The sequence below is a fragment of the Falco rusticolus genome, chromosome 3 (assembly GCF_015220075.1).
Source record: "Falco rusticolus isolate bFalRus1 chromosome 3, bFalRus1.pri, whole genome shotgun sequence".
Taxonomy (NCBI): domain Eukaryota; kingdom Metazoa; phylum Chordata; class Aves; order Falconiformes; family Falconidae; genus Falco; species Falco rusticolus.
In genome coordinates this window covers 16,813,613-16,837,288 of record NC_051189.1, presented here as the reverse complement: position 1 = coordinate 16,837,288, position 23,676 = coordinate 16,813,613, and the positions used below count along the sequence as shown (strand labels likewise).

The 23,676-nt window shown below is 38.6% G+C and overlaps 1 protein-coding gene across 4 annotated transcripts in view; it reads left to right on the top strand.

The window, feature by feature from the left end:
* Nucleotides 1-23,676, top strand: part of NSMCE2 (NSE2 (MMS21) homolog, SMC5-SMC6 complex SUMO ligase) — a 136,111-nt gene that overhangs the window by 61,252 nt on the left and 51,183 nt on the right. For all 4 annotated transcript variants that reach the window (XM_037378740.1, XM_037378743.1, XM_037378741.1 and 1 more), the window contains one exon: nucleotides 2,486-2,639. In XM_037378740.1, the coding sequence (XP_037234637.1) occupies nucleotides 2,486-2,639 (154 nt within the window). The remainder of the gene's footprint in view (nucleotides 1-2,485; nucleotides 2,640-23,676) is intronic.

The following is a 23,676-nucleotide window of genomic DNA, read 5'->3' as shown; positions in this document are numbered from 1 at the left end:
AGATGTCTACATGCAAATTTTAGTAGCTCCACAGTAGCAGGGACAAAACTTATTCATGTGCATATAATGCAGCTTCTCAAACATCTGCCTTTTTGCTAACATAACAGTGTAGGTTACAGTTCCTGCTCTTTTTCTGCTCATATGGGTAAAGTCCTTTAATTCTGGAAGTTGGGGCTGAGAGAATGACTGTTTGAACTAACACTGACTGTGCCCTTCTCTTCACCTCTCGCACTGAGGGTGAATTTCTGTGCTCAAATCTTCCATGAGTCAAGAGAAAGCTTAAAAAGAGCCTGATGTAACTATATCAGTGTTGAACATAGTCCTTGTGGAGAGGAAAAGATTATTGACATTGTTTTTGCTGCAGATGGATGTCTGTGATGAACATCCACATCATTTATTTTACTCTTTGTGTGAGTATCAGCAAGTTAGAAGCACTTTGGTGGTTTTTTTAGTATACACGACTGGATCTATTCTGTGGTATCTATCCTTAGTGCTCTTGTTCATGATGAAGGCAGGTCTTAGTGACAGGTTGTTATTTGGACTATGCTTGTGAGTGTGGTCCTGTATTTGTACATTTGTTTCTGTTAACAAGAGAATGTCTGTAAAAACAGCCTGAGTTTTTGCAGAAAGGAGTATGTTTGCACTACATGTTGTCTAAATCAAATAATTATTTTATAATATGTTGTGTTTTAGATGTATTTTGATTTAGTAATTGCTTTCTTGTGCTTGCATGCACTTGATGGCCGAGTTCCTTCTTCAGCTGAATGGTGAAGAACGGTTGTTTTGGTTGTGATAGGCCTTCTTTTGCAGCAGTTTGCTGTGATGCTGACACAGGCAAATCATTTTAGTGCTATGATTGCCCTCCATTGCCCTGGGAGCAGAATGTTCTGTTTTACTTTGCTCCTTTTGATAAGTTTCATATGATATGGACTGCACTCTGCTGCTTGGGTTTATGCAGCAGCCTGTGCATCTGTGGTGACATGCTGTTGGTCTTTCATAGTCACGGTGCGCCTTTGGTACCAAGGTATTCCTGAGTCTTTCCCGTCCACAGTTAGATGTTGTAGTAGGTGATCTTTTATCTCCAGGTGCCTTTAAAAACTGCATGCTATCGCCTGGCAGTGCCTGTTTTTTTCTTATTTTTCTTTTTGCCACAACTTGCATCTGCCGAAAGTAAGTGTGCCAAACTGGCTTTACTTTTGGAAGAAATAATAGTTCTATGGATTGCTTTGCTTTGATTAAAAACAAAGTGAAGTTTTCTTGGCTATGTAGCATTTTATATACCTGCAAAGCTCATTTTTATGTGAACATTTATTATTTTTTTGGCTCCTGAAATAAAACATATTCCATAGGATTTCCAGGGTCTCTGTAAACTCTGGAACCTGTAAACAATTTGATGAAGTGATTTTTTTTTCTCAGTAGGCTCTTTTCCTGTCTTTCCCAATGAATAGTACTGTGGTCTGGTGAGGGGCGGAATTTAATGTGTCTGGTAGGGGGAGAGCAGCTCAGCAGAAATGGTGCTTACCTCTTTTTTTTTTTTTTTCAGACTGGCATGTTTTGCCATATGTTTGAGATAGAAATAGCCTTTGTCTGGTTCAGAAAATGCTTAGCATTAAGGATTTGACAGATGTCCACCTTCTTTCAGAGTTTGTGCTGTTGCTCATCATAGCACAGTTCCCACCACCTGTAAACTAGTTCTTATGAAGATCTGTCAAAGGTACAGTTCCCTAGAATTTAATGTTGGCTAGAGAAACAGAAGGGAAAACTCTATAAATTATTGGGTTATGGGGGTTCCCAAAGTGCTTTTTGCATTCTTGGAATATCTTAATATGCCTATGTGATGACTTCCCTTTTGTTTCTAGTCATTTATTCTTCAGATCATTCCAGATGAAGTTACTGTAAGCAAGTGCTTTTGAAGAAACTGTTTTTGCCTGTCTATATGGCATAATGCTGCTTGTCCAGACAGCACAAATAAATTGGTTTCCTTTTACATTAGCTGTCTGTACTGCTTTTGCTGGTATTATCACACTAATCACGCATGTAGATTATAAGCTTCTGTAAAGCTCATTCAAAGATGGTGAGAGAGTGGAACATAACTTTAAAAAGTTATTTCTGTTTTTCAGTCATCTTCCCACTTTTTGGACAGAGTCGTATTCTTTGGTTTCATTCACATTCAGTGTTATACTGGTTCTTGTTAACATGTTGACCTTTATGACTCATGGAAGTAAATTTGATCAGTTTTCCCTGTTACTGTGAGAAATACACAGTATACAGCAACTGAGTTAAATGGTACTAAGAAGTTAATCTCTGCATTTCATAGTTACTGTTGTTGAAATAAATAGTTGCGTGGAGGTTATGGTTTCAGAGCAGGAAACCTAACTATAGTCAAAAGAAACTCGAGATTACGTTCATGAATTTCTGCTTGACATATTTGCTTTGTATTAAAATGTGTCATAATAAATAACATTCTATTTCTTGTTCCTTACAGATAAAACGAGAAAAACCGGAAAATATGCCAGATTTAAAATATTTAGTAAAAGAAAAATTTACTGCACTGGAAAGCAAGAACAGTGACTCAGATTTGCAAAGGAATGAAAAATATTTGTATTTTCAGGATCAACTTAAAGAGATGAGAAAACAATGTAAGTATTATTTTTTAAAAAATAGATTCTTTGAATGCCAAGTGTTAAGATGTGACTAACTGCTCTAAGATATAGAACTGCCAGCTATGGCTCAAACTGAGGTGAGTGGTTTTGTTCAAATTGATATCTGTATAGAAAAAAGCTAATGTAATTACCTTGGTAATTTTATTTAGACTCCCACAGTTCCTGCTGTGTTTGAATACAAATACCATGAAACTAGCTTCACATCTTTTTTTCCTAAGGTGGGCTTTTTCATTTGGAGATTTTTTTCTTTTTTTTTCCTTAATTGATAGGATCTTCTAAAAGGATTAGGTAAGCTGTTTTCGTTTGTCACTTAAACAAATTGCTCCTGTTTCACAACTTAGGATATGTTGCAACTCTAAGAAGACCTTTGCTTTAATCGTAGAACTATATTGTTGGAAAACGCTTACTCTGTCTGTTCTCAGGTTTACAGCTTCTATGCACGCACCATGTAACACTGCAACTTATTAAAATCTGTTTTTCTTAATTCACGTGATTTATCAAGTGTTAGAAGTTTATTTGTGCTTAAATTACCAGAAAACTTAGAGAGTGAACAGTTCTAGTATTTATGCAACAGAACAAAATTGTATGCTTTTATTGCCCTGCACCTATAGCAGCCATTAAAATCACTCTGATTACTGTTGCTGGGAAAGTTCGTGGGCTCTAACACTATTTGTGGTGTTCTTCCTCAGTCTTGATTACGTTTTGAAATGATATTATTCTGCTTGCTGTCCCTTGACCCCTGTACCTATTTCCTCCCACCCTACATTTTGATTTCAACATAAACTGGTATCTCAGGAACTTCAGGAGTCATAGATTAATGATTTATACCCTCTGAAAATGATATTCTGGATGTTATCCTGTAGATTTCCTTGAGTTTTGTTTTTATGGAGCTCTGTCCAAAACCCACGGAAACTAGCAGAAAGAATTTTCCTGCTGACTTCACTGGACTTTGGATTACTTCCCTATAGAGATTTATGAAGTGTGAGGACATGCTTGACAAGGCAAATTTCAGATCTGATATCTCAAGGCTCCCTAGGATTAGAGCTTGAGGGCTTAATATATGTTTCCCATCTTTATGGTTTTTAAGATTTTGGATTTGAGTATTAACACTGATCTCTGAGTTTAATAGAGCTCTTGGCACTATTTTAAGAATGAACATACCAGGCTGCAGACCACAAAACTGTAATTTTCACTCCCTACATAACCATAAAATTATTACTGCCCCACCATTATGTTGTAATTCCTAATTTCCAGGTGTTAGTAACTGAGAAGATAAAATCTTGATAACTGACTTTGGATTTACTTTCCACCCTGTAATTGCCTGAGGAAGGGGTGTATGCCCTAGTAATATATTCAGCTCAGGCTATGGGATTGAGTTCTAGATGGCAGACCTGCTGAAAAAAAAAAACAAAACCAAGTAAAATAAGCACAGTTATAGTTTTTCTTTAAAAAAAAAAATAAAAAAAACCTAGGACATCATTCTGCCACTACTGCCTGAAATCCAGATTTGTCTTTTTAGCCACTTGGACTTCTCTTTTGGTTGCACACAGTGGTCAGATTGTGCCCAAACCAAAATACATGATGATGTTGTATGAACTGCTATGTTCAGTACAGGGACTATTGATCAGCTGGCTCAGCTTGGATTTTGTAGAATTAATCCTGTTTTTGATGAGGTAAATCCATCATGTTTTTCCCTATTGAAGCATTTAATGCAGTTTAAAAGGTTGAATGGAAAATTGTTTGTTAGCTTTCACAAACAGTCTTGGATGAAATATAATGAACGTGTATTCAAATACACAGTCTGGTGCTGCGCACCTTCTTTTGAAATGGATAACTAAATGCCACCTCAAGCTACAGCTAGAAAACTGAAAGTTTTCAAAGCAAGCACAATTCTGCTGCCTTAAACTTGCATCAGTGTTGTGCTTTCTGCCTGAATAATCTGTTGTTCCAGCAGAAAGTCACTTTCCAACTTTACTTTCCTCTTTAAAAGGCTCTTTTACCAGGAAGGCTCACAGAAATTCTTAATAATAGGTGAATGAAGATCAGTGGAGTCCGTTTATGTTCACATATGTAAATTTGCTTCTGTATGATACAGTGACCTGGAACTAGTAAGACTGTCCAGTTTCTCTATTTATTGTAGTTATATGATCTTCTTGCCATTACCCTTATCCTCCCTCTATCCTTTTGTGTGTTTTTGTCACTCATACCTAGCCTTAAAAAAGACCCATGGAATTGATTAACATCAATTTATCCACAAGCTTAAAAATGACAGACACACACATTCTTATAGGATCAGGGCCTCTGGTCGTAACATCTTTGTGAGAGGCTAAACTGACAGTGTACTCCATCTGGTATGAAAAGCCTCTTCTCATTGTTGGGTTCTACGTAGTAAATTACAGTGCTGAGATGTATAATTGAGCACTGTCAATATTATCTGAAACACCACATATGCCATATAGAAAGTAGTGTTGCTGTAGAGAAAGAGTGGGCTCAAAGGCAGGAATTTCTGGGTTGCATTACCACCTGAGCTGAAGATTCATAAAATCTGAAAAAGACATCTACTTGTTTTGATAAACAAGGATGATTTACCCTATAGCACACCATATGTATATTTTTTTTTCTTTTGTAAGAAGAACATTAGGGTCACCCTGTTAAATATTCAATAGCCATGCTTAAGGCAAGACATCTCTGTGTTCTTAAGCTTCTCCTGTATGAGTTGTGAAGCATGAGTCCTACGATACTGCCCCCAGAACACAGCAGATTATATAACATTGCAATTTTGGGACACAGTTTAAAACTACTTGATGTCAGTTACATGTATCAATAACTTCATCAACCGTTACCTAGTTAGTTTTTTGGTTTGAACTATTAGTCTTGCCAGGTTTGGGCACAACCTGGTGCATAACTCCTGACCGGTTTCAAGCACACATATACAGTGAGTTCCAATTTTTAGCTCTTTCCTGGGATTTGGTTTTATTCCTAAATCAGATAAAATATAAAAATTCCAGCCAAGTTTTCTCAGAGGGGCTTTCCTGGAGTTCTCTTTTGTGCCAGCCTTTTCTATCTCAAAGGAGCAGATGAGATACGTGCTACAATTATTTGCCTTCCATGATGAGTTACCATTATTACATATCTTTTATGCAGAGTTTGACATTTGTGTTCTAGAAAAGCTGAAAAAGAAAATGTTATATTCTCACATTGTCTTGCTACTTAGAAATTCACTAGGATTTGAAGGAGAAAAACTTTCTCGACACACTTTTTAGGAGTGGTGCAGAGTGTGAAGTAGTTAAATATAACCTTATTTTAACAGAAAATTAAGAAAGCTAATACATTTTCTCTCTTGATATTTGCTGCCACAGTGATGAAAGGGAGCTGCATGGTTGTTCCCTGACACCTAATAGGTGACATGCAATACAGCAGGTATCTCTAATACTCAGGGTGGAGAATGGTGCTGTATCACCTTCAGATTGTCCTCTTCTCTAGGCAATTCCGCAGGAAGGAGACCTCCATAGCTTTGAACTTTAGCAGTAGGTAAGGTGCAGAAATGAAACTGGGAAAGTGCATCTCTGTGGCAGTAAGGATGATATCATACCTTAGAGCAGTTTCTGTTCTCATTTTTCAGACAGTTTGCAGGCATTTTCCCTCAATCTGTGAGCCTTTATTATGCAGATACTTTAGCTGGAATTTGTGCAAAATGATGCAAAATCTCCACCTCTGATGATATGTGTCAAAACACTGTCAGACAGGTTTTATGTGAACAGCAAGTGATTTTTCTGAAGTCTGTTTTCAGAACTATCTTACATTCCTGAATTCCCACTTCTTATTTTTAATGAAAAATGTTTTCATTTTTCTACTTAAACCTGCTTAGAATGTAAGCATGTCATGGTTTAACCCCAGCTGGCAACTAAGCCCCACACAGGTGTTCACTCACTCCCCTCACAGTGGGATGGGGGAGAGAATCAGAAAGGTAAAAGTGAGAAAACTCATGGGTTGAGATAAAGACAGTTTAATAGGTAAAGCAAAAAGCCATGTGCACAAGCAAAGCAAAGCAAGGAATTAATTCACCACTTCCCACAGGCAGGCAGGTGTTCAGCCATCCCCAGGGAAGCAGGGCTCCATCATGCATAATGGTTACTTGGGAAGACAAAAGCCATCACTCTGAATGCCCTCCCTGCCTCCTTCTTCCCCCATCTTTATATGCTGAGCTTGATGGTCTGTGGTATAGAATATCCTTTTGGTCAGTTGGGGTCAGCTGTCCTGGCTGTGTCCCCTCCCAGCTTCTTGTGCCCCCCCAGCTACCCACTGGTAGGGTGGGGTGGGGTGAGAAGCAGAAAGGCCCTTGGCGCTGTGTAAGCGCTGCTCAGCAATAACCAGAACATCCCTGTGTTATCATCAATACTGTTTCCAGCACAGATCTGGCACATAAAAAATTTCCAGCACATAGTAGCCCTGTACTAGCTACTATGGAGAACATCACCTCTATCCCAGCCAAACCCAGCACATTTTCACCCCTTATTCCATACCATTTATATCATGCTCAGGTCCCACAATATGCAATATGTCATTAACCACCACCCCCATTCCCATCCTTTGGTATAATGAGCAAATATTGTTCCCTTAGCCTATGGACCACCCGTATGAAATGTCTTTAAAATTTCCAGAAATTACCACAAAATGTCCACTGAGTTCATTTAGTCCATGACTTTGGGCTCCATCTGTTGTGGTGGTTGCTCAGGACAAGGAGAGGTGGTGTGTGGCATGGAATTATTGGGCACCAAAGCCAGCTCAAGGTCAGGTTACTGCTGCACTTGTGTTACTTCTTGTGTGGCTTGCCCTACACTGATTCAGGTGGTTCCTGCTATAGGAATTCCTATGACATGCAAATCAAGGTCGTGGGTTACAACAATTTAAAGGTATTTCCATTACAGTCTCCACTTCTGGTCCCTTTGGACCACATCGTATGGTTTAACACTGCAATTAATTCCTACCTTTGCCCCTGCTCTGGCTTGAATTTACCCACAGACTGCAGTTCATAGGGGTTGTACGTGCTCCGAGTGGAGACTTATCTATGAGCCACAGTCTCTCCAGGGCTGCACCTGCTGCGGCATCAACTTACCCACAGCCACAGTCACTTCGAGGTGCACCTGTTCCAACGTGGCCTTATCCACGGGCCACAATGCCTTCAGAGATAGACCTGCTCCAGCGTGGCCTTACCCACAGCAACATCCTGTCAGAAGTACACCTGCTCCAAAACGGCCTTACTTGTGGCTGCAGACCCTTCCGGGGTGTACCTGCTCTTTCATGGGTTTATCCATGGCCACATGTTTTGAGGTTACCTAGCATGACCTCATGCACAGCCACTGATGCTTCAAGGTGTACCTGCTGCAGTACCTTCTCCAGTGTGGACTTACCCTTTGGCCACAGTCCCTTCAGAGGCATAACTGCTGCGGCACAGACATAACCACGGCTACAGAAGCTTTAAGACTGCTTTGGTGTGGACTTATCCATGGCCACAGATGCTTCAGGGTGTCTTGCTCCTACAAGGACTCAGCCACAGTCACAGTCCCTTTGACTCGAGTTCACACTGGAGTTCCAGCCTGTCCAGTACAGCAGCACTGCAGCAGCAGCAGCGATGCCCCGGCCGTCTGCCAGCCCCAGTGTGTTGCCATTGCTGTTATCAGAATGTTCCCAGGCACGGCACAATGAGATGGTAGGCAGGACAGCAGTACAGCAAGCAACAAAAGCAAAAAGCAGCCACTAACGAGCACTAGACTGTACTATACAGTAAGGCAAGCAAGCCCCATGGCAAGCACAGGAGCCTGTCAATTACTAGCTAAACAGCAATAGCTATAAATTTGATCTAGCACATTCCAGTAATATCTGTTGTTATCCTGAACCCTTCAAGCCCCGCGTTGGGCACCATAAAAGACTGTCATGGTTTAACCCCAGCCAGCAACTAAGCACTACACAGCCACTTGCTCACTTCCCCTGTGGTGGGACTGGGGTGAGAATCAGAAGGGTAAAAGTGAGGAAACTCATGGGTTGAGATAAACCAGCACAAAGCACTATATAAGAAGTGTTGATTAATTTTTTTTAATTATTATTATTTTTTAACCTGAAATCTAACCCAGATTTTTATTCTTGTAATTCTTGTAACCCAAAATGGCTACATTATCTTTTCTAAGTAATTGAGCACTTGGAGGGATATTCACTAAATCTGGTAATACCAGATTTAGTGAATGAAATAATAGAAATAATAGAATAGGAAGTTCTAAACAATTGCATGTGTGGATTGTAAGGAAAATTTTTTGTGACCGTAACCCTACATGACTGATGCTGTCCTTATGCATAAGGGTCCTGAATCTTCAGAGTGCTTAGTGATCTCCTTTTCATTAAGTGAAATGCTTAAACAAGTTGCTTAAATTAAATTGCATGAGTAGATCCTTTGAAATGAGTGAGATTGCTGTCATGTTTAACTTCCTTGTTGGAGTGTAATCACAGTACAGAACCTTGCAGGACTGAGCCCATAGGAACTAAGTCATGATTACTGCAGGAATTGTAATTTTGCATTTTGTATCTTGTGTAAATTTAAAATTCCACCTTATGTTTAAAGTTGTATTACCAAGTCTTTTTATTTTATGCCAGTGTGTATATATATATATATCAAAGGCATCTTTGGCACGGAGTATGAGAATTTTGCCTTCACAAAATGAAAGTAAGATCTGTCTTTAATCTCTATGTATCAGTTTAAATTTCTGATACTCTGTGAAAAAGAGCTAATCAGAAAGTGTAATCTCAACTCCTGTGACCCTAACTGCCGCTGCTCTATTTGCTGAAAGTTATTTAGTTTCACATTCAGTGCACAAAGGATGACAGGTTTCATAGCCCTTTTATAGCAGCTGATAACATGCACTTTGGAATTCTTGATAACTGCAGTCTGTACGAACACCCAACAGATGCACACTTTGGTAGTCATTTTATAGAAAGTGCTGAGATTTGAGTGAATGACAATATTGCTGGTTATGCCAAAAAATTTAAGAGGTAAATCTAGCGGATGTAGGAAAGATAGGGTTTTTTTGATGGTGAACAAATAATTTGGAGATGCAATACTAGTTTAGGCAACTTTTCGTCATAGGAAACCAGTCATTGTAATGTATTTTGGAAAGTAGCAGCAGCAGTGCAGTTGTAAAGCTCTTCTTTGCCCTCTCTCCACTGAAGAAAAAAAATCTCCAAGGTTTTGAAAGGATAAAAGTATGTATCATGATTTAATATTTTGCTGGGACACATTTATAGTCATTATAAATAAGCAAATGTTTTGAAAGGAGAAGATTTTAAATTTAATATCTAATGTTCAAGTACATGCCATTATACCCTTTTGATACATGTATTTTAAGCCATGCATATGCTGAGAAATAATGATGCAAAAAGCTATTATTTTAGATGCAGTATGGGGTAGAGAAAAATGACACTGTGAAAGGAATTATCTTTAAATTCATAAAACAGTCTATCTGGAGATTCTAGGAAAGACTGAAGTCTTTGCTTTTAGTAGGATAAGAAAACAGGCTGCAACAAGACACTGTGTAGTAAAATGCTTGATAAGTTTCATCCAATTAGTCCTCACAACATCACACTGAAGTAGGCAAGTTAATTTTATTCCTCACCATATAACAGAGGTGAAACTTGAGTAAGAGGCTGAAGTTAACCTGTGTGGAGTCACATAACTGATTTGCAGATCTGGATTTCTCTTCAGTTGTACCCGACTTCTTAGCTGATCTGTTTTCATCTTTATACTTACCTGTGTTGGCAGAGGATCAGCTGAAAAATTACATTAATGTGATTTTCATTGTATTTTTAATTTAGAATACTAATTTTAAGTCCCGTTACAAACTAATTAGGGGGAAACAAATTCAGCACAAAAATTGAAAATTTGTAACTGGAAGTGGGATTGGTGTTATGATAGTTCAGTGGTGTGTGTGGGATATGCACTTTTCATTTATGTGAATTTCCTTATAGACAGCTCTTTGACTAGTAAAGAAATGAAAGATGATAATAGCATTTAGGAAAGTCACTTGAAGTGGAGGAGACCGAGACCTCGGTTTAGTTCTTTGCTTTGTTACAGCCTTCTTGTATTAGATCAAGTCATTTAGGTTCAAAACAGATCACTGGGAGTTAGGTGCCTAAAATCTTTGTGGGTCTGTGTTTGTGGACTGTGCAAGGAGACACTAATGAAAGTGGATAGGCTCACATCCGTGCTGCTCTGGGCTGGTACCCTATGGAGCAAAGTAGCTGTGTCCAGTTTGGAGTGCAAAACACTCAATTGCCTTGCTTCTCTTGTGGCATTAAAACATCATTACTATTTTTTTGTGATGTTTTCAGTTCAAAGAGCTGGAAATAATAACATAACTGTGTTTTAGTCTGCCAGAGTAATGTTTTCATGGCATAATGCTGAGGGAGCAAATTGCAGCCCCTGAGGAGTGACATAAATATGTTTAAAGGCATTTGTATGAATGAGATCTGACTTTTGGGTAGGGTTAAACAACTGCCCTGAGAGAGAAACTTGGCATGGTTTTGTACTTTTGGGACTGTCCTGACTGTATATTTTCTGGAAGGAACTGGTTGGCTTGCTCAGCAGTGAGCTAGTCCACTTGTAGTTTGAAGGATTAGGAGTTCAGGGTCTGGGAATGAAAAAGAATGAGTTAAAGTGATGGTGATTGTGCCTGACGTACAAACCCTCTGTTTCACAGAATTATTGGAAAGAGAAACAAGGTAGAGAAACAAACAAGGGGATACTCAAATATGATGGCAATGGGAGCTATACAGTAGTGCAAAATTGCCATCACAACTAGTGTCCTTGCTAGTTTGCAAAGAAGGACTGACTTTAGAATGAATGAAAACATCAGAATTTTTCTTTTGTAATCTGGGACAATTTTTCTGGGTCAAAAATTAGCTATGTTGATAGGATAGCAGGCAGAGGCTTGCATTAACAATAGCAGCCAAAGGATCTTGTGAGGGTTTCTTTGAGGAAATGATTGCCTTTCTAATATGATTGATCAAAATACAAAGTTTCTTGCTTTGTCATTTAGAACTCTGACACGGAATTCGTAGTTAAACTGAAAGAGTAATCAACCCACCCCCTCAAACAGCCCTTCTCCACTGTGAGTAACCTGCAGTATAGGTGACTGGGGTTTCGGTCTCAGAGATTTAAAATCAGAACTTGACATATTCTTGGCCTATTAGGGGATTAACCTGTAGCTCTGGAATCAGTCTCCCTCACTCTGTGCAGTGTGTATTGAACTATACACAAAAATGAAAAACACCTGCGGAAGGAAATACTGAGAGACACTGACCCTTTAGCCCTATGGTGAAGGCACTCAGCTGAGGGAGTTATCTAAATCAGAAAGAGCATCAGATGTAGGTCTCTCCTGTTATAAATATCTGCCCTTCCAATCAGTGAATACTTGAGGGTAAACTCGTCTTATCTCTTTCTGTGTCTGTCATCTGATGTATAAATATATTTTTAAAAGATCTACATTTTATTCCTGTGCAGAAGTCTTTGCAACCTATAATTCTTGCTTTTATATCAGCCTGGCTTTCAGATCAGCACTGAGTAGATCAAATCTAGAAAGGAAATGGGGTGTTGCATAGAAATAATTTTTTATTATTATTATACACTTAGGGGTAATACTCTGGGTAATTTATTTTTACTGTCATGGGATAATTCTCTCTTAAGTGAGCACACTGATGGCTACCAGCATGGCATTTTTACTGTTTGTAAGAACATATAGGTCAGGAAGCGAGCTTCTGGATGCTGATTCCATTCCCTTGATGTTGCTTTCAATCACGTTATCTAATAAAATGCCATCTTAAAATATATTCATTTCCCCCCCTTTGCTTCTGTTGAAAGAGTGATGAAAAACCTTAGAACCTTGCTCAGACAGTGAGAAATTTTCAGGCAAACCCGGTCTGTGACCAAGTTTTTGCTCATTTGTTTTTGTGCCAGCAATACACCCTATCTTTTCTAGATATTCTCCCTCAATGGCATTTAGTTCAATTCAGTCAGTTCCTGTATTTCTTGACTCTACGCTAATCCTGTTGTGCAATGTGGAAACTTATAAAATCTCGTGTCTTGTGACCATATTTGAGCTCATCAGGAATGTTTTATATGTTTCAGATGAGTGAGAAGCATAGAGAGAGATGCTAAATCTTGCCTGTATCTGAAATTCTGAAAACCTAAACAGACGGACTATACCCTATGGAAAATTTGGGGTTTTTTGGTATTAAAACATAAGCAATTTCACTAAGAGTTTTCCCTCACTTCTTTGATGTTGTAATAAAGCATACTATTTTGCTTGTAAAAATCTGAGCAGTAAAAATGCAAGGACTGCCTCTGCGAGCTCAGTACAATCTTAATTGCCATTATGTCTTTTGCATGCTATTCAGACAAATTCAAAAGGTAGAGGGTGGAGGAATTGCATTCTTGTGCCATGAGCTTACAGCTTAAACTTCAAGTGCGATCACAGGGAAACAGGTGAAGAACAGTCCAAGGAGAAGGTGGCAAATAAAGAGGAAAGGGAGAGCATCTCAGTGTTTTTTAATTGAGATGTTTTCATTTTGAAGTTAGGATATCAAGGAGGAAAATAAAGCTCAGTGGAGCTTTAAACTTAGGGAGCTTTGTTTTATTTACTCATTTTCTGTTACTTGAGTATCTTACTTATGGAGGGACAGTAGTTTTTTTTACCCTTCCTATATTTTTACTTTCATCATTTATATGTGGGACTTTGTGCCACCAGTATGCACAGGGATCAAAGGAAATACTACTTCAAGTAGAGCTGTACTGCAAGTAGTGCATTTGGACTGACTGCCAGCAAGAAAGCATTTGAAGAAGAACAGGGAAGTAGATCTGAGATAATGCTGACTAAATAATAATCCATTATTGCTTATCATACTTCATGGTAACTTCAGAGTACTCCAGTTCAGAGAAAGGAAAACACTTGGTGTTTTCATGGTGCCTGAAACTATCTGTCATATAGCTCTTTGGTGTGTCCTTCAGTAGAGCTGCAGGCTGAGCTAGGTCTTGCTTTGGTAAGCGTCAATGTAGCTTCTGAAATCAATGTAATTTCCCTAATCTATACTTGCAACATACAGTAATGTGCAAAGTAATAATGTACAGCAAGATTAATAAACATCCTCTAATTCCTTATCAGAAGTTCACGTGCATTGGCTGCTTACTGAAATTTTTTAAATCCATATTGTTTCATTTCCCTCTTGAAAGCCGCAGGCAGCAGTGACCTCACAGTAAAGCATGATTTCTTTCCAACTTGAATTTTATGCCATTAAATGTACTGGAGATCTTCTTTACACTACCCCAAACCTGTTAAATAAGTTGGGCTGAAATGGAGGAAGAAAGCTGGAGAAGCACTGAAGGACTGAAACACCCATCTTTTAGGTTTGTGGACCTCAGACCTGATGCCAGAAGCCAGAGTTAAGTGCTTTGGCTCCCACAAGGAAGGTTATGGCACATCTGCATGAACAACTTTGTTCAGTGGCAAGTCTGTTCTGTCAGTATAGTGTGCTTTACATTGGTACGTCAATCACAGTATTGCGTAAGATGACTAAAAGTGTGCCAACTAGAAAGTAACGTGAAGGGAATGAATCGGGTCTTTTACTGTGAGGCTGAGCAGGCATGCTGCTATTATGTAGCTGGAGAGGAAATGGACCATGGCTCTGATCTGTGGATTTGGGAATTTTAGGCACTCAGACAATTACTGATGTTATCAGGGAGCTGAAGTGGTAATTGTGTGTACTGTCTCTCAGGGGTAACCTAAGATATGTTGCTTTTGGTCACCGTTAATACAAGGTCAAAGAAGTCAAACACCTTTATTGGCATTTACACTTACTCTAAAACAGGCTTGGAGCATTCAGATGTTCTGCCAGAACTGAGGAGTAGTTTTAAGTTGTCATCTTTCAGCTGTTACTAGCTCTCATTTGAGAGACAGCATCTGACTTTACAGGTAGGGATAGGTTTATCACGTCTTATCATCTGAAATATGGATGTAGATTTGTTGTGTTACCAGACTTGCACTGAATGATTTCAGGATTAAAGGCTGGTTGCTTAAGAGGTGTTCCAGCAGGCACCAGAAGTACTTCATGAGGGAGAGAAGCAGTTAGTGGAGTGATGGTGAGAGTGCTTATGTTTTACATCATAGCATTCTCTCTACAGCAGTTGCCCAGGAAGTGATGCAAATAAACTCATAAATAAGCACCTATGAAAAATTCATTATGGGGGAGATGCCACTTCTGGCTCCTCGCTGGATCCTCCAGATGCACCTGACCAGATTACTAGAGGCTGGACAAGAATACCAGGAAAACATCTGCTTTCCCTGCCTCGTGCCCTCTGTAGGTATTTGCTATTATTCATCATCAGAGTGAGACTGCTGGATGGGATGGACCTTACCTCTGACATTGTACAGTTGGTCGTAGGTTTTTAAACAGCGCCTCAGCTGTAGGCTAGTCCGTAGAGGGCACTCTTCAGCCCTTCAGTTGGAGCAGAATCTGCGGGCTAGGAAGGATGTGGAGAGGGTGCATGACTGTGTACTCCAGTAGTTAACTCACTCAGCAAGGAATGGGAAACTGGGTTCTCTACATCTCCATCACCACCTTCTCTTCTTCCACTTGGATGGAGCTGTGCCTACTTTCAAGAGCCAAAGAGGTCACAGGACAAACATATTCCTTGTTACTCAGGCTGGGGCAACTCTGGGCAAGCATAGAAGTCAGAAGGTCAGATCCTTGGAGAACCTGGGAGGGACTTACCAGAGTTAGATGCCTTAGGGGTTAGGAGGCCACTGAACAGGATTTTTTGTTATTTTGACTTTAGTGTCTCTAGTTTGTTTCAGTTCTTTGGATATGGCCCAGACGTAAGTATTGTCCCTCACTCCCTGTTTGAAAGTTTATGGGTCAATCCAAGACTTAATGAAATCAAAAGAAGTCTTTCCAGGAAGGCAGCTCATCAGGATCTATCTATAAACTTCCAGTATAAACTAAGTGGCTAGTTTGTAATCAGATAGGAAAAAGACTGAAGGAAGACTGAAGGAAAAGCTGAAGAGTTTTCTTTGAGGGGAAAAAATGTAAAAGCTTCCTGATTGCTTTATCAGCCTCTAGAGTAAAAATAGTAATTACCACAATTTAACACTAATGAATAAATTGCTGTATTAAAATGTGAACAAAAAAGTTTAACAGGCAATCATATGTAGTCATTTGGCAGCTCTGTTATTAGAGTGGGCAAAGCAAGCCATTCACCTAACTTTTGCTGCAGCAGCCATTGCTTTGGGCTTTTTGGTGTTTTTCTTTTTTCCCTACAACCCAGATTAAATTCTCCCTTCCTGTTCTCCAACAGTTTTGTTATGCCATGTCAGGTGTCTACGTTAATTGGGCTCATATTCCACAATTCCACAAATAACTGCTCACCTAAGAAAACACGGCTGTGTAGATAGCTCCATTGCAATTGCACGTGCTATGGATTTTGTCACATCAGAGTTATGTCATGGAAAGATATTTTCCAGTTCTGTCGCGTTGTCTTTACTACTTCTCTCATTTTACCCAACTGCTCCCCAGCCTGAATCAGCATCCTTCCTTTTCTGCAGCTGCTTTCCCTTTTCACATGATGCCACAACCCCCTTCCTCCCTTCAGTGCTCCTTTTTGGCTTTCCTCCCTGCCAGCTCCTCCTCAGAAATGTCACAGAACATTTACCCATGACCAATGTACTCCATTTCACTAGCGGGGCCTTCATGTCAGTCTTGTTTTGTCCTGGAAAAAATACGCGTAACTTCATTATCATGATAAACTGTTTGGTTCATTTACGCTTGCTGTTGACTGCAGTTACTGATACGTCAGCGTGCTTCCAGCTCAGTTGTGTACACAGCACAAGCCATAATTTAGAGGAAAGTGGTGGCTATTGACCTCTAACAGTACAGTTGGTGGTGTGCTAGCTATGGCTTTACATTTTTGTTAGAGTTGGAAAAACTAGTAGCTGAGTGAGTCATGAAACCCAATGTAGCAAAATTCAGTTGTAAATGAAAGAGGAACATTTCCATATTCTTAATTTGCCTTAATTCCTGTGCCTAATGGCTGTGTATATACCATAAACATTGTGAAGGAGCAACCATGGAAACACTTGTTTTCTTGCATTGCTAAATTTACTCTGGGTTGAATATTAACACAGTGCCTGGCATTACTTTAAAAGCAAAAATAGCTAAAGCGTGACTCACTATGAGTCATTTACTGCTAGTCCTGCTATACTGCCTAGAGCTTGACATTGAACAAGTTGGCAGCCTGCATTGCTACATTTTTTTCTAGGAACTTTGAACACATTTCATTCTTGTGAATTCTCTTGTGCAACAATATTAAACACAGCAATGTGTTTATTTTGCTTCCAAAGTCGAATGAATCAGAAAATGGTGAAACAAAGAGTATTTTTCTTGGAGATTCTGGAAGAGCTGGATTCTGAGAATTATTTTTTAGTTGCAATAACAAAATGATTGCATGGATGTTAAAAGTTAATTACATTTTAGCCAGATTATGTAAGATATATTTTAAACATTGTAAAACTTTTTTAATTTATTTATTTGCATTTTCGGCAAAGGCATACATAGAATCAGACAGCTAAGCCTGTAGGTTGGGAATGTTTTCCCTTTGGTTGGCAAAGGTTTCGTGATGGGAAGGCAGTCAGCTCTTGAGGGGCAGACAAAACGAGACAAGTGTAGTGCTATTGGCCTCAGTATTTAAAAGGCACACCCTAAATATGGTGCTTGGTATCTGACAGCGAGGAGCTTGTTGGCTGACTGTGGGAATGCCTATAAAAGATCAGCTGATTTCAGTCAGATGGGAAGGGGTAATGAGAGAGGGCTGAAACCAAAAGCAACTTGCTGAGGTAACCATGTGATGATACCCTGAAATACATTGGTGGGGCCCAATAGCGCTCCTCGGTATGCTAAAATTTTGGTTCCACCAAAATGTCATTTCTAACTAAAAGCTACTTCTTAGAATAATAGATAACAAAATTCTTTAATGTTTTCCACAATCTTTTCTACTTAAAAAAAAATCATGATAATTGAAGAAAGATCTTAAGCTATTAGCATACAACCTTCTGCATGTGTTTAAAGGAGGTATCATAAATCAAGTTAAAATACTAACAGTGTAAGTTCAAAACATCTGCATAAGTGAGATCCCACATACCTGGTTTAAAAGCTCACTGTATATCTCTTCCTTTAGCTACAGATGATGGACTATGTTCATCTGTACATTTAGTAATATGTGCTGTTGCGGGATCTTTGTAAGCTAAAGCATTTTCTCTATGTAATCTGTTAGAACACCAGCTTAAAAAAAATCTCTTGAAGTGGTTTGACTATAAAAAAACTCATTATGATGACTCAAGAGAAAAATAAGAATGATTAATTAAGCTTAACAGTGGCATCCTATGCATTGCCCTGATGTGCACTATTCTACCTTATTTCAACATGGATATGTGAATAAAACTACAGATATAACTGCACTGAAGAGACTTCTGTTTAAAACTTGAAATTGTTCAGTAAACATAACTCAAATAAGGTTAGTTTTGTTTTCCTGACTAACAATCATACTAATGATAAAATGTTATTTTCCTAAACCTAGAATAAAAAAGTGATTGTGTTATATCAAATAGTATAAAGTGGGACAGGGTTTTGTGTTGTCTCTTTGACAGTGACCCCCAAATCACTGTTATTAAAATGGTTTCAGTAGTTACTCATGGTATATGCTCTTTAGCAATGTCTTCATAGCTACTGAATAGGCTGTACCTCAGCCACACCTCCAGACATGTTATGCAGAATATAGACATGAGAATTTATGTTAGGAGTAAGACTGCACCTTTTAAAAGACAGCTCTGTGTAGGAGGTTTTTCTGCTCTGAGGATCATCAGAAAGATCGGAGCTGCCTAAGGCATGATATCTCTTGGGCATCTCTATACATGTCGTGTAAGTAATGCCTCTGTTAAGCTAGAGCAAATTATTCCCCTCACATATGCGTGTGTTTCTGTGTACACATTCACACGTATTGACACTGAGAGTATGGGTAGGGCAGGGATGTGGAGTCTTTCTCTTTAGGGCGTATCAGAAGACCATGTGCAGAGCTCTAGATTAAGCACACAGGAGCATGACGGTCTAGCACTGTACAAAGTATTAACTGTTTTCCATAAATACATAAGAAATACTCTGCTGAACCGAAACCAACATCCTGTTACATGTGCATCCTAAAATGACATGATGGAAACTCTCAGTTCTCAAATAACTTTCTGTTCCAGTTATGAATCCAAGATGATTTTTTTTTTAATATTTTCATCTGATAGAACAAACAGAACACATGCACAGTGCTGAAAGAATTCATGTCCGCTTAACCACTACAGGCTGTGAGGATATCCATCTTGTTGCATTCCTCTCATGGGTCTTGAAGTGTGTTTGAGGTACAGTATAGGAACCAGTATGTCTCTGAGTTTTCAATAGAAAAGTGATAGGAATTTTGGACTAATCATGTTCTATGGATATATTCAGCATCAGCAATTGCTTTCAGCTGCAGAATGGTGCTTTTTTTCCCCTCCCTTCAAACTGATTTTATCAGGTACATCTATCCTGAGGAACTCTTTTGCATATATAATGGATGGAATGCTTGGGATGTAATTCCTTATTCCCCATGAGTCATGAATAATATAATTATTACTAAGCAAATTTGCCATTAAATGTAGTAGTTGCATAGCATGAACTACAGATGGGCAGAAGAAGCTGTTCTTTGTCTGTTGCACTATTTTTTTATCTGGCTGTGCCCTTAAAGAACCAACCTTACTAAGTTTGTCCTGTGAGCTTTTAATCTTAAAAATAGCCCTTTTTGCTGCAGTTTGTCTGAGATTGATTCATAAAGATAGTCATAAAAGATCCAGTAGCATCACTGAACTGACTGTTAATCACTGTCACCTATTGAGAAGAAGAGACTGAATCTTAAGTTGCTTATTTTTAAACAGCTGCCAAATTATTTTTTTATTATTATTTTTATTTTTTCCAAAAACCATTAGTCTAGCAGATTTTATTGCTTCTGTTTTTTGGTTTTTCCACACTTAAAATCTACGGCAAGCCTTTTAGACTTATGGTGGCAGGTGTATTTGTGAAATATTAGTAGATGAATTTGCCCCAAAATTAACTACAGACCAAAAACTGCAAACAAATGTTTGCAATTGGAAAGATCTTCCAAATCATGAGAATCCTTAGTCTTGGGGAAGTCAAGTCACCAAAGACAACGGGAGTGAAGAGACATGCTTTTCACTAAGCAAGTTAGAAACTCCTACTTTAAAGGCATGACTAGCATGTGTATTTCAGATCAGCTGTGCCAGCTGAGAAACTTAAGATACAGAAAGTTAACTTTTTGCATCAACACTGCACGTTACAAAGTTAATTTCTTAAATCCACATTTGGGAATCTAAATCTGGAGCCATATTTTTAGTTTGTATATAAACTTGGAGGATCTCTTTAGCTCCCTGATTGAGAACTTTGATTATTGTCTGTATTATGTTGCCCTCTGTATATCGGGGAAAGTCTGCAGCTCAGGGTGAGTCTCTACAGACATGTGCAGACATATTGAGTTCCTCTGCCTGCGTTGTCTTTACATCTAGCCAGTTCAGCGCCATGCAAATGTGGCTATACAGATTCTGAATCAGCACTAGTCTCCATCAGTTCACCCAAGGGAATGGGCAAAGGAGATCTGTTTACACCTACCTATGTAGATGTGCCTTCAGATTCTCCAAAATTCCGGGGAAAGAAGATTGTAATTAGAACAATGTGCTCATACTTCTGCTTTTACAGATGTCTCTACATGTGGGTTAATTTGCTTTTACTGCTTGTTCCTCCTGAGCAGAGGTCAAGCCTCTGCTGGAGACATCAGCGTGATTATATTACACTGGATATCTAGCACAGCATCATTATTGTATTTTTTTAAGCAGGCAAAAATAGGTAGCAAGAACTGAGAAGTGAACCTATTGACATACCTTCTCTTTAAAGAGAAACAAAAAAAAAAGAAAACATTCTATGTGTAGGATCTATGAAGCTTATTCCAAAATTGCTTGAATAGAATTGTTTAAAGAAAAAGATAGTGCTTGCAGTTCAGGTATTGTTTTAGGCCTTAGTAAAATACTACAGAATGTGAATCAGTTGATGGTTATCTGTGACAGGCAGGTAAACAGAAGATTTATTTCCCAATGGGTTTTTCATATGATAGTGACAAACTCCATTGCACAACAATGGTCACATTCCAAAGCTGCAACCAGGTTCTGGAGGGCTTAATTTCACAACTGCTTACTGTGTCCTATTGCATTACAGTGACCTTTCAATGAAGAAGGGAGATTGCTGGTTTGTTTTTTTGGTGTTTTTTTTTTTTTTTAACTTAAAAATTGAATGAGGATATAGTGCAGTGCCCTACTTCTACACCGCAAGTTTTGTCCTTGACATTTATAAACTATGTCCTCTAGTAAAATATTCAGAAGCTTTTCTGTTTTCTAGCTTTTTATTAATCTTACAATGTGTACATCAACTTAAGGTTTGCATTTATGTTGGCAATGTGGTTAACTGTAAAAAAATATTTCTGATATTGAGAGAGTGACATTGAAAGTATGTTTTCCTGGTGTATATATAGCTTATATATCATCCTTCTGTCATATCAACACCACAAAATTATTTATTGTTTAGTTTATATGTGGGGGTTTTTTTAAGGTGAACTCATGAAGCCCTGATTTCTAAAAATTATTTGGATGAAAAAATAGCTACAAAGCAAAACCAAAATCATGTTAACATGATATAAGAAGGATATAAAAAGTCATCTAAATATTATTTAGTTCTTGGCTGCTACAATTTATTTTGTGCTTATGATATTCCCTACATAGTGACTTATTTTGGAGTTTGAACTTTAAAAATATGAAGCATTCTGCTACAAGTACGCTCTTACTTCACAGTGTGAGTTATGTAATTTTCAAAATAACTTCAGAGAAAAATTACTCTGAAGCTGAAAAATGAAGACAGTATCCAACAACCTAAGAGAGCAAGCTGAAAAGGCCAGACCTGCAATGAAAAATATTTTACTGTTGGTCTTGGGGACAAAAAGTAGAGAGAAGCCCAGCAGGCACTAGGCATAACCAGGAAAGAGCAGCTGGTGAGATAGTTTTTTACAACAGCTGTGTCTTAGATTATCCATGTCTGTGATGTGTGAACATCAGATTTAGACCTGAGCAGGCATTAAGGGTATAGCATATAAATTCTGAAATTTGAGTAAATGGCTATTCAAGATGAGTGAATAGGAACTATTAAGCTTATTCTCAGCTATAGACTTGCCCATCATCCCCATTGCATATGTTGGGTGTGTGCTTGGGTGCAGACTGAAGTCTGACTCTGGGAGATGCTCTCAGTGAGGAAAGCTTGAGGCTGCCAGCCTGACCCCAAGCTGTCAATCATGTGGTCTGATCTGATCAGGTGCAAGTAGATTTGAGCACTTGACAACCACAACTCACCAGCAGATCATATAACCTCTGCTGTTTGTAATCGTAATTTGGATGCTTTGAGCCTGAGCTGTAGCTGTGCTGGCAGCATGGTACCAGCTGTGACACCTAGAATACTTTCAAACAGCTGTTGACATTACAGTGTAGACAGAAATTCAGTGAGAATTGAATTAAATGTATAACGCTAGCTTCAAAATGGTCTGTTGTGTTAGTATCAATAGATGTCTTCAGAAGAGTCTGTGGCTTTAATGAGGTTCCTAACAGAGAGAAAAGGTCACTTCCATAGCAAAAGTCTCCTGCCAATTCTTACACCAGAAGGAAGCTTTCTGTGGTGCCAGTGAGTCTGAAAGCAATGTAAGCAATTAGCAAGAAGAGTCTGAAAATTCCATCGAAAGAAGCAGGACTGCTCGGGAGTGGAGACGCTTGGGGTTTTTCAGCCTGATTAGCTCCGCTGACATAGAGGTGATGTATGCTAATTACAGCTCCTTAACCTCCTTAGAAGCAGTTGCATAAAAGCACAGAACATGTCCATGTTGTAATGTAAGGCACTGCAGCATTCCCTGGCTTCTCTACATTGGTATTCTCAGACCATCTGTACAATCCATTGACCTGCCTGGATGATGCATAGAAAGGTGTGTCTGTGAGCCAGACTCTCAGTGGTTGCGGGTACAGGAATGGGAAAGTTTCTCATTAGGATGTGTGGCTGAGTAATATAACCCCTGATACTATCTCTTTGGATCAGTCAACCTTGGAGAATGGATCATGAAAACTGCGGTGCATTATTTATCCAGTACTCTGTAGTGCAGGTCTGATCTAAGTCTGAGAATAGAAAAGAGGTTTTTTATGTACAATGTCATTTCAGTTTTACCAAGTGGTATTTTCTACTCCGGTGTGGTTTTTATATTGTCTTCATTATAACAAGAAATAATGGCATTTGATCTATAATAGGCAACAATGAATTCTGATTGTTCAGTATTGCTTGAAGGGGGAAGGAGAGATCAACATGAGGTCTAAATTAACTCTTTGTAAATACAAAATTCTCTTCATAGATAATGACTGTCACAGTTTTTCCAGGAATTATAATGAAAGGATGTTTTTCAGCTATTTTTCAACACATTTTTTCCAGGTGGTTCATGGAACAGATTGTTTCAGACTTAAAATAGAAAAGCAGTCTTTAGGCAAAAAAATTATTTTAAGATACTTTCTTTAAAATAAGCAACCAAAGACTTGAACAAAAGATCTACCTTGAAATAATGCTTTTGATTCTGTCCTTTTTCTAGGCAGTTCTCTTTAAGTTGATGTAGTGTTGTAACACCAATGTGTAATTCCCTTATAGAAATTAATTTATAAACAATAATTAAATAATAAGGGATGTTTCATATATGAAGCACTAGAGTTTAATCTGGAAAAATTTGCATATTGCATGGACTAAGGCTTAGGAGACACTACAG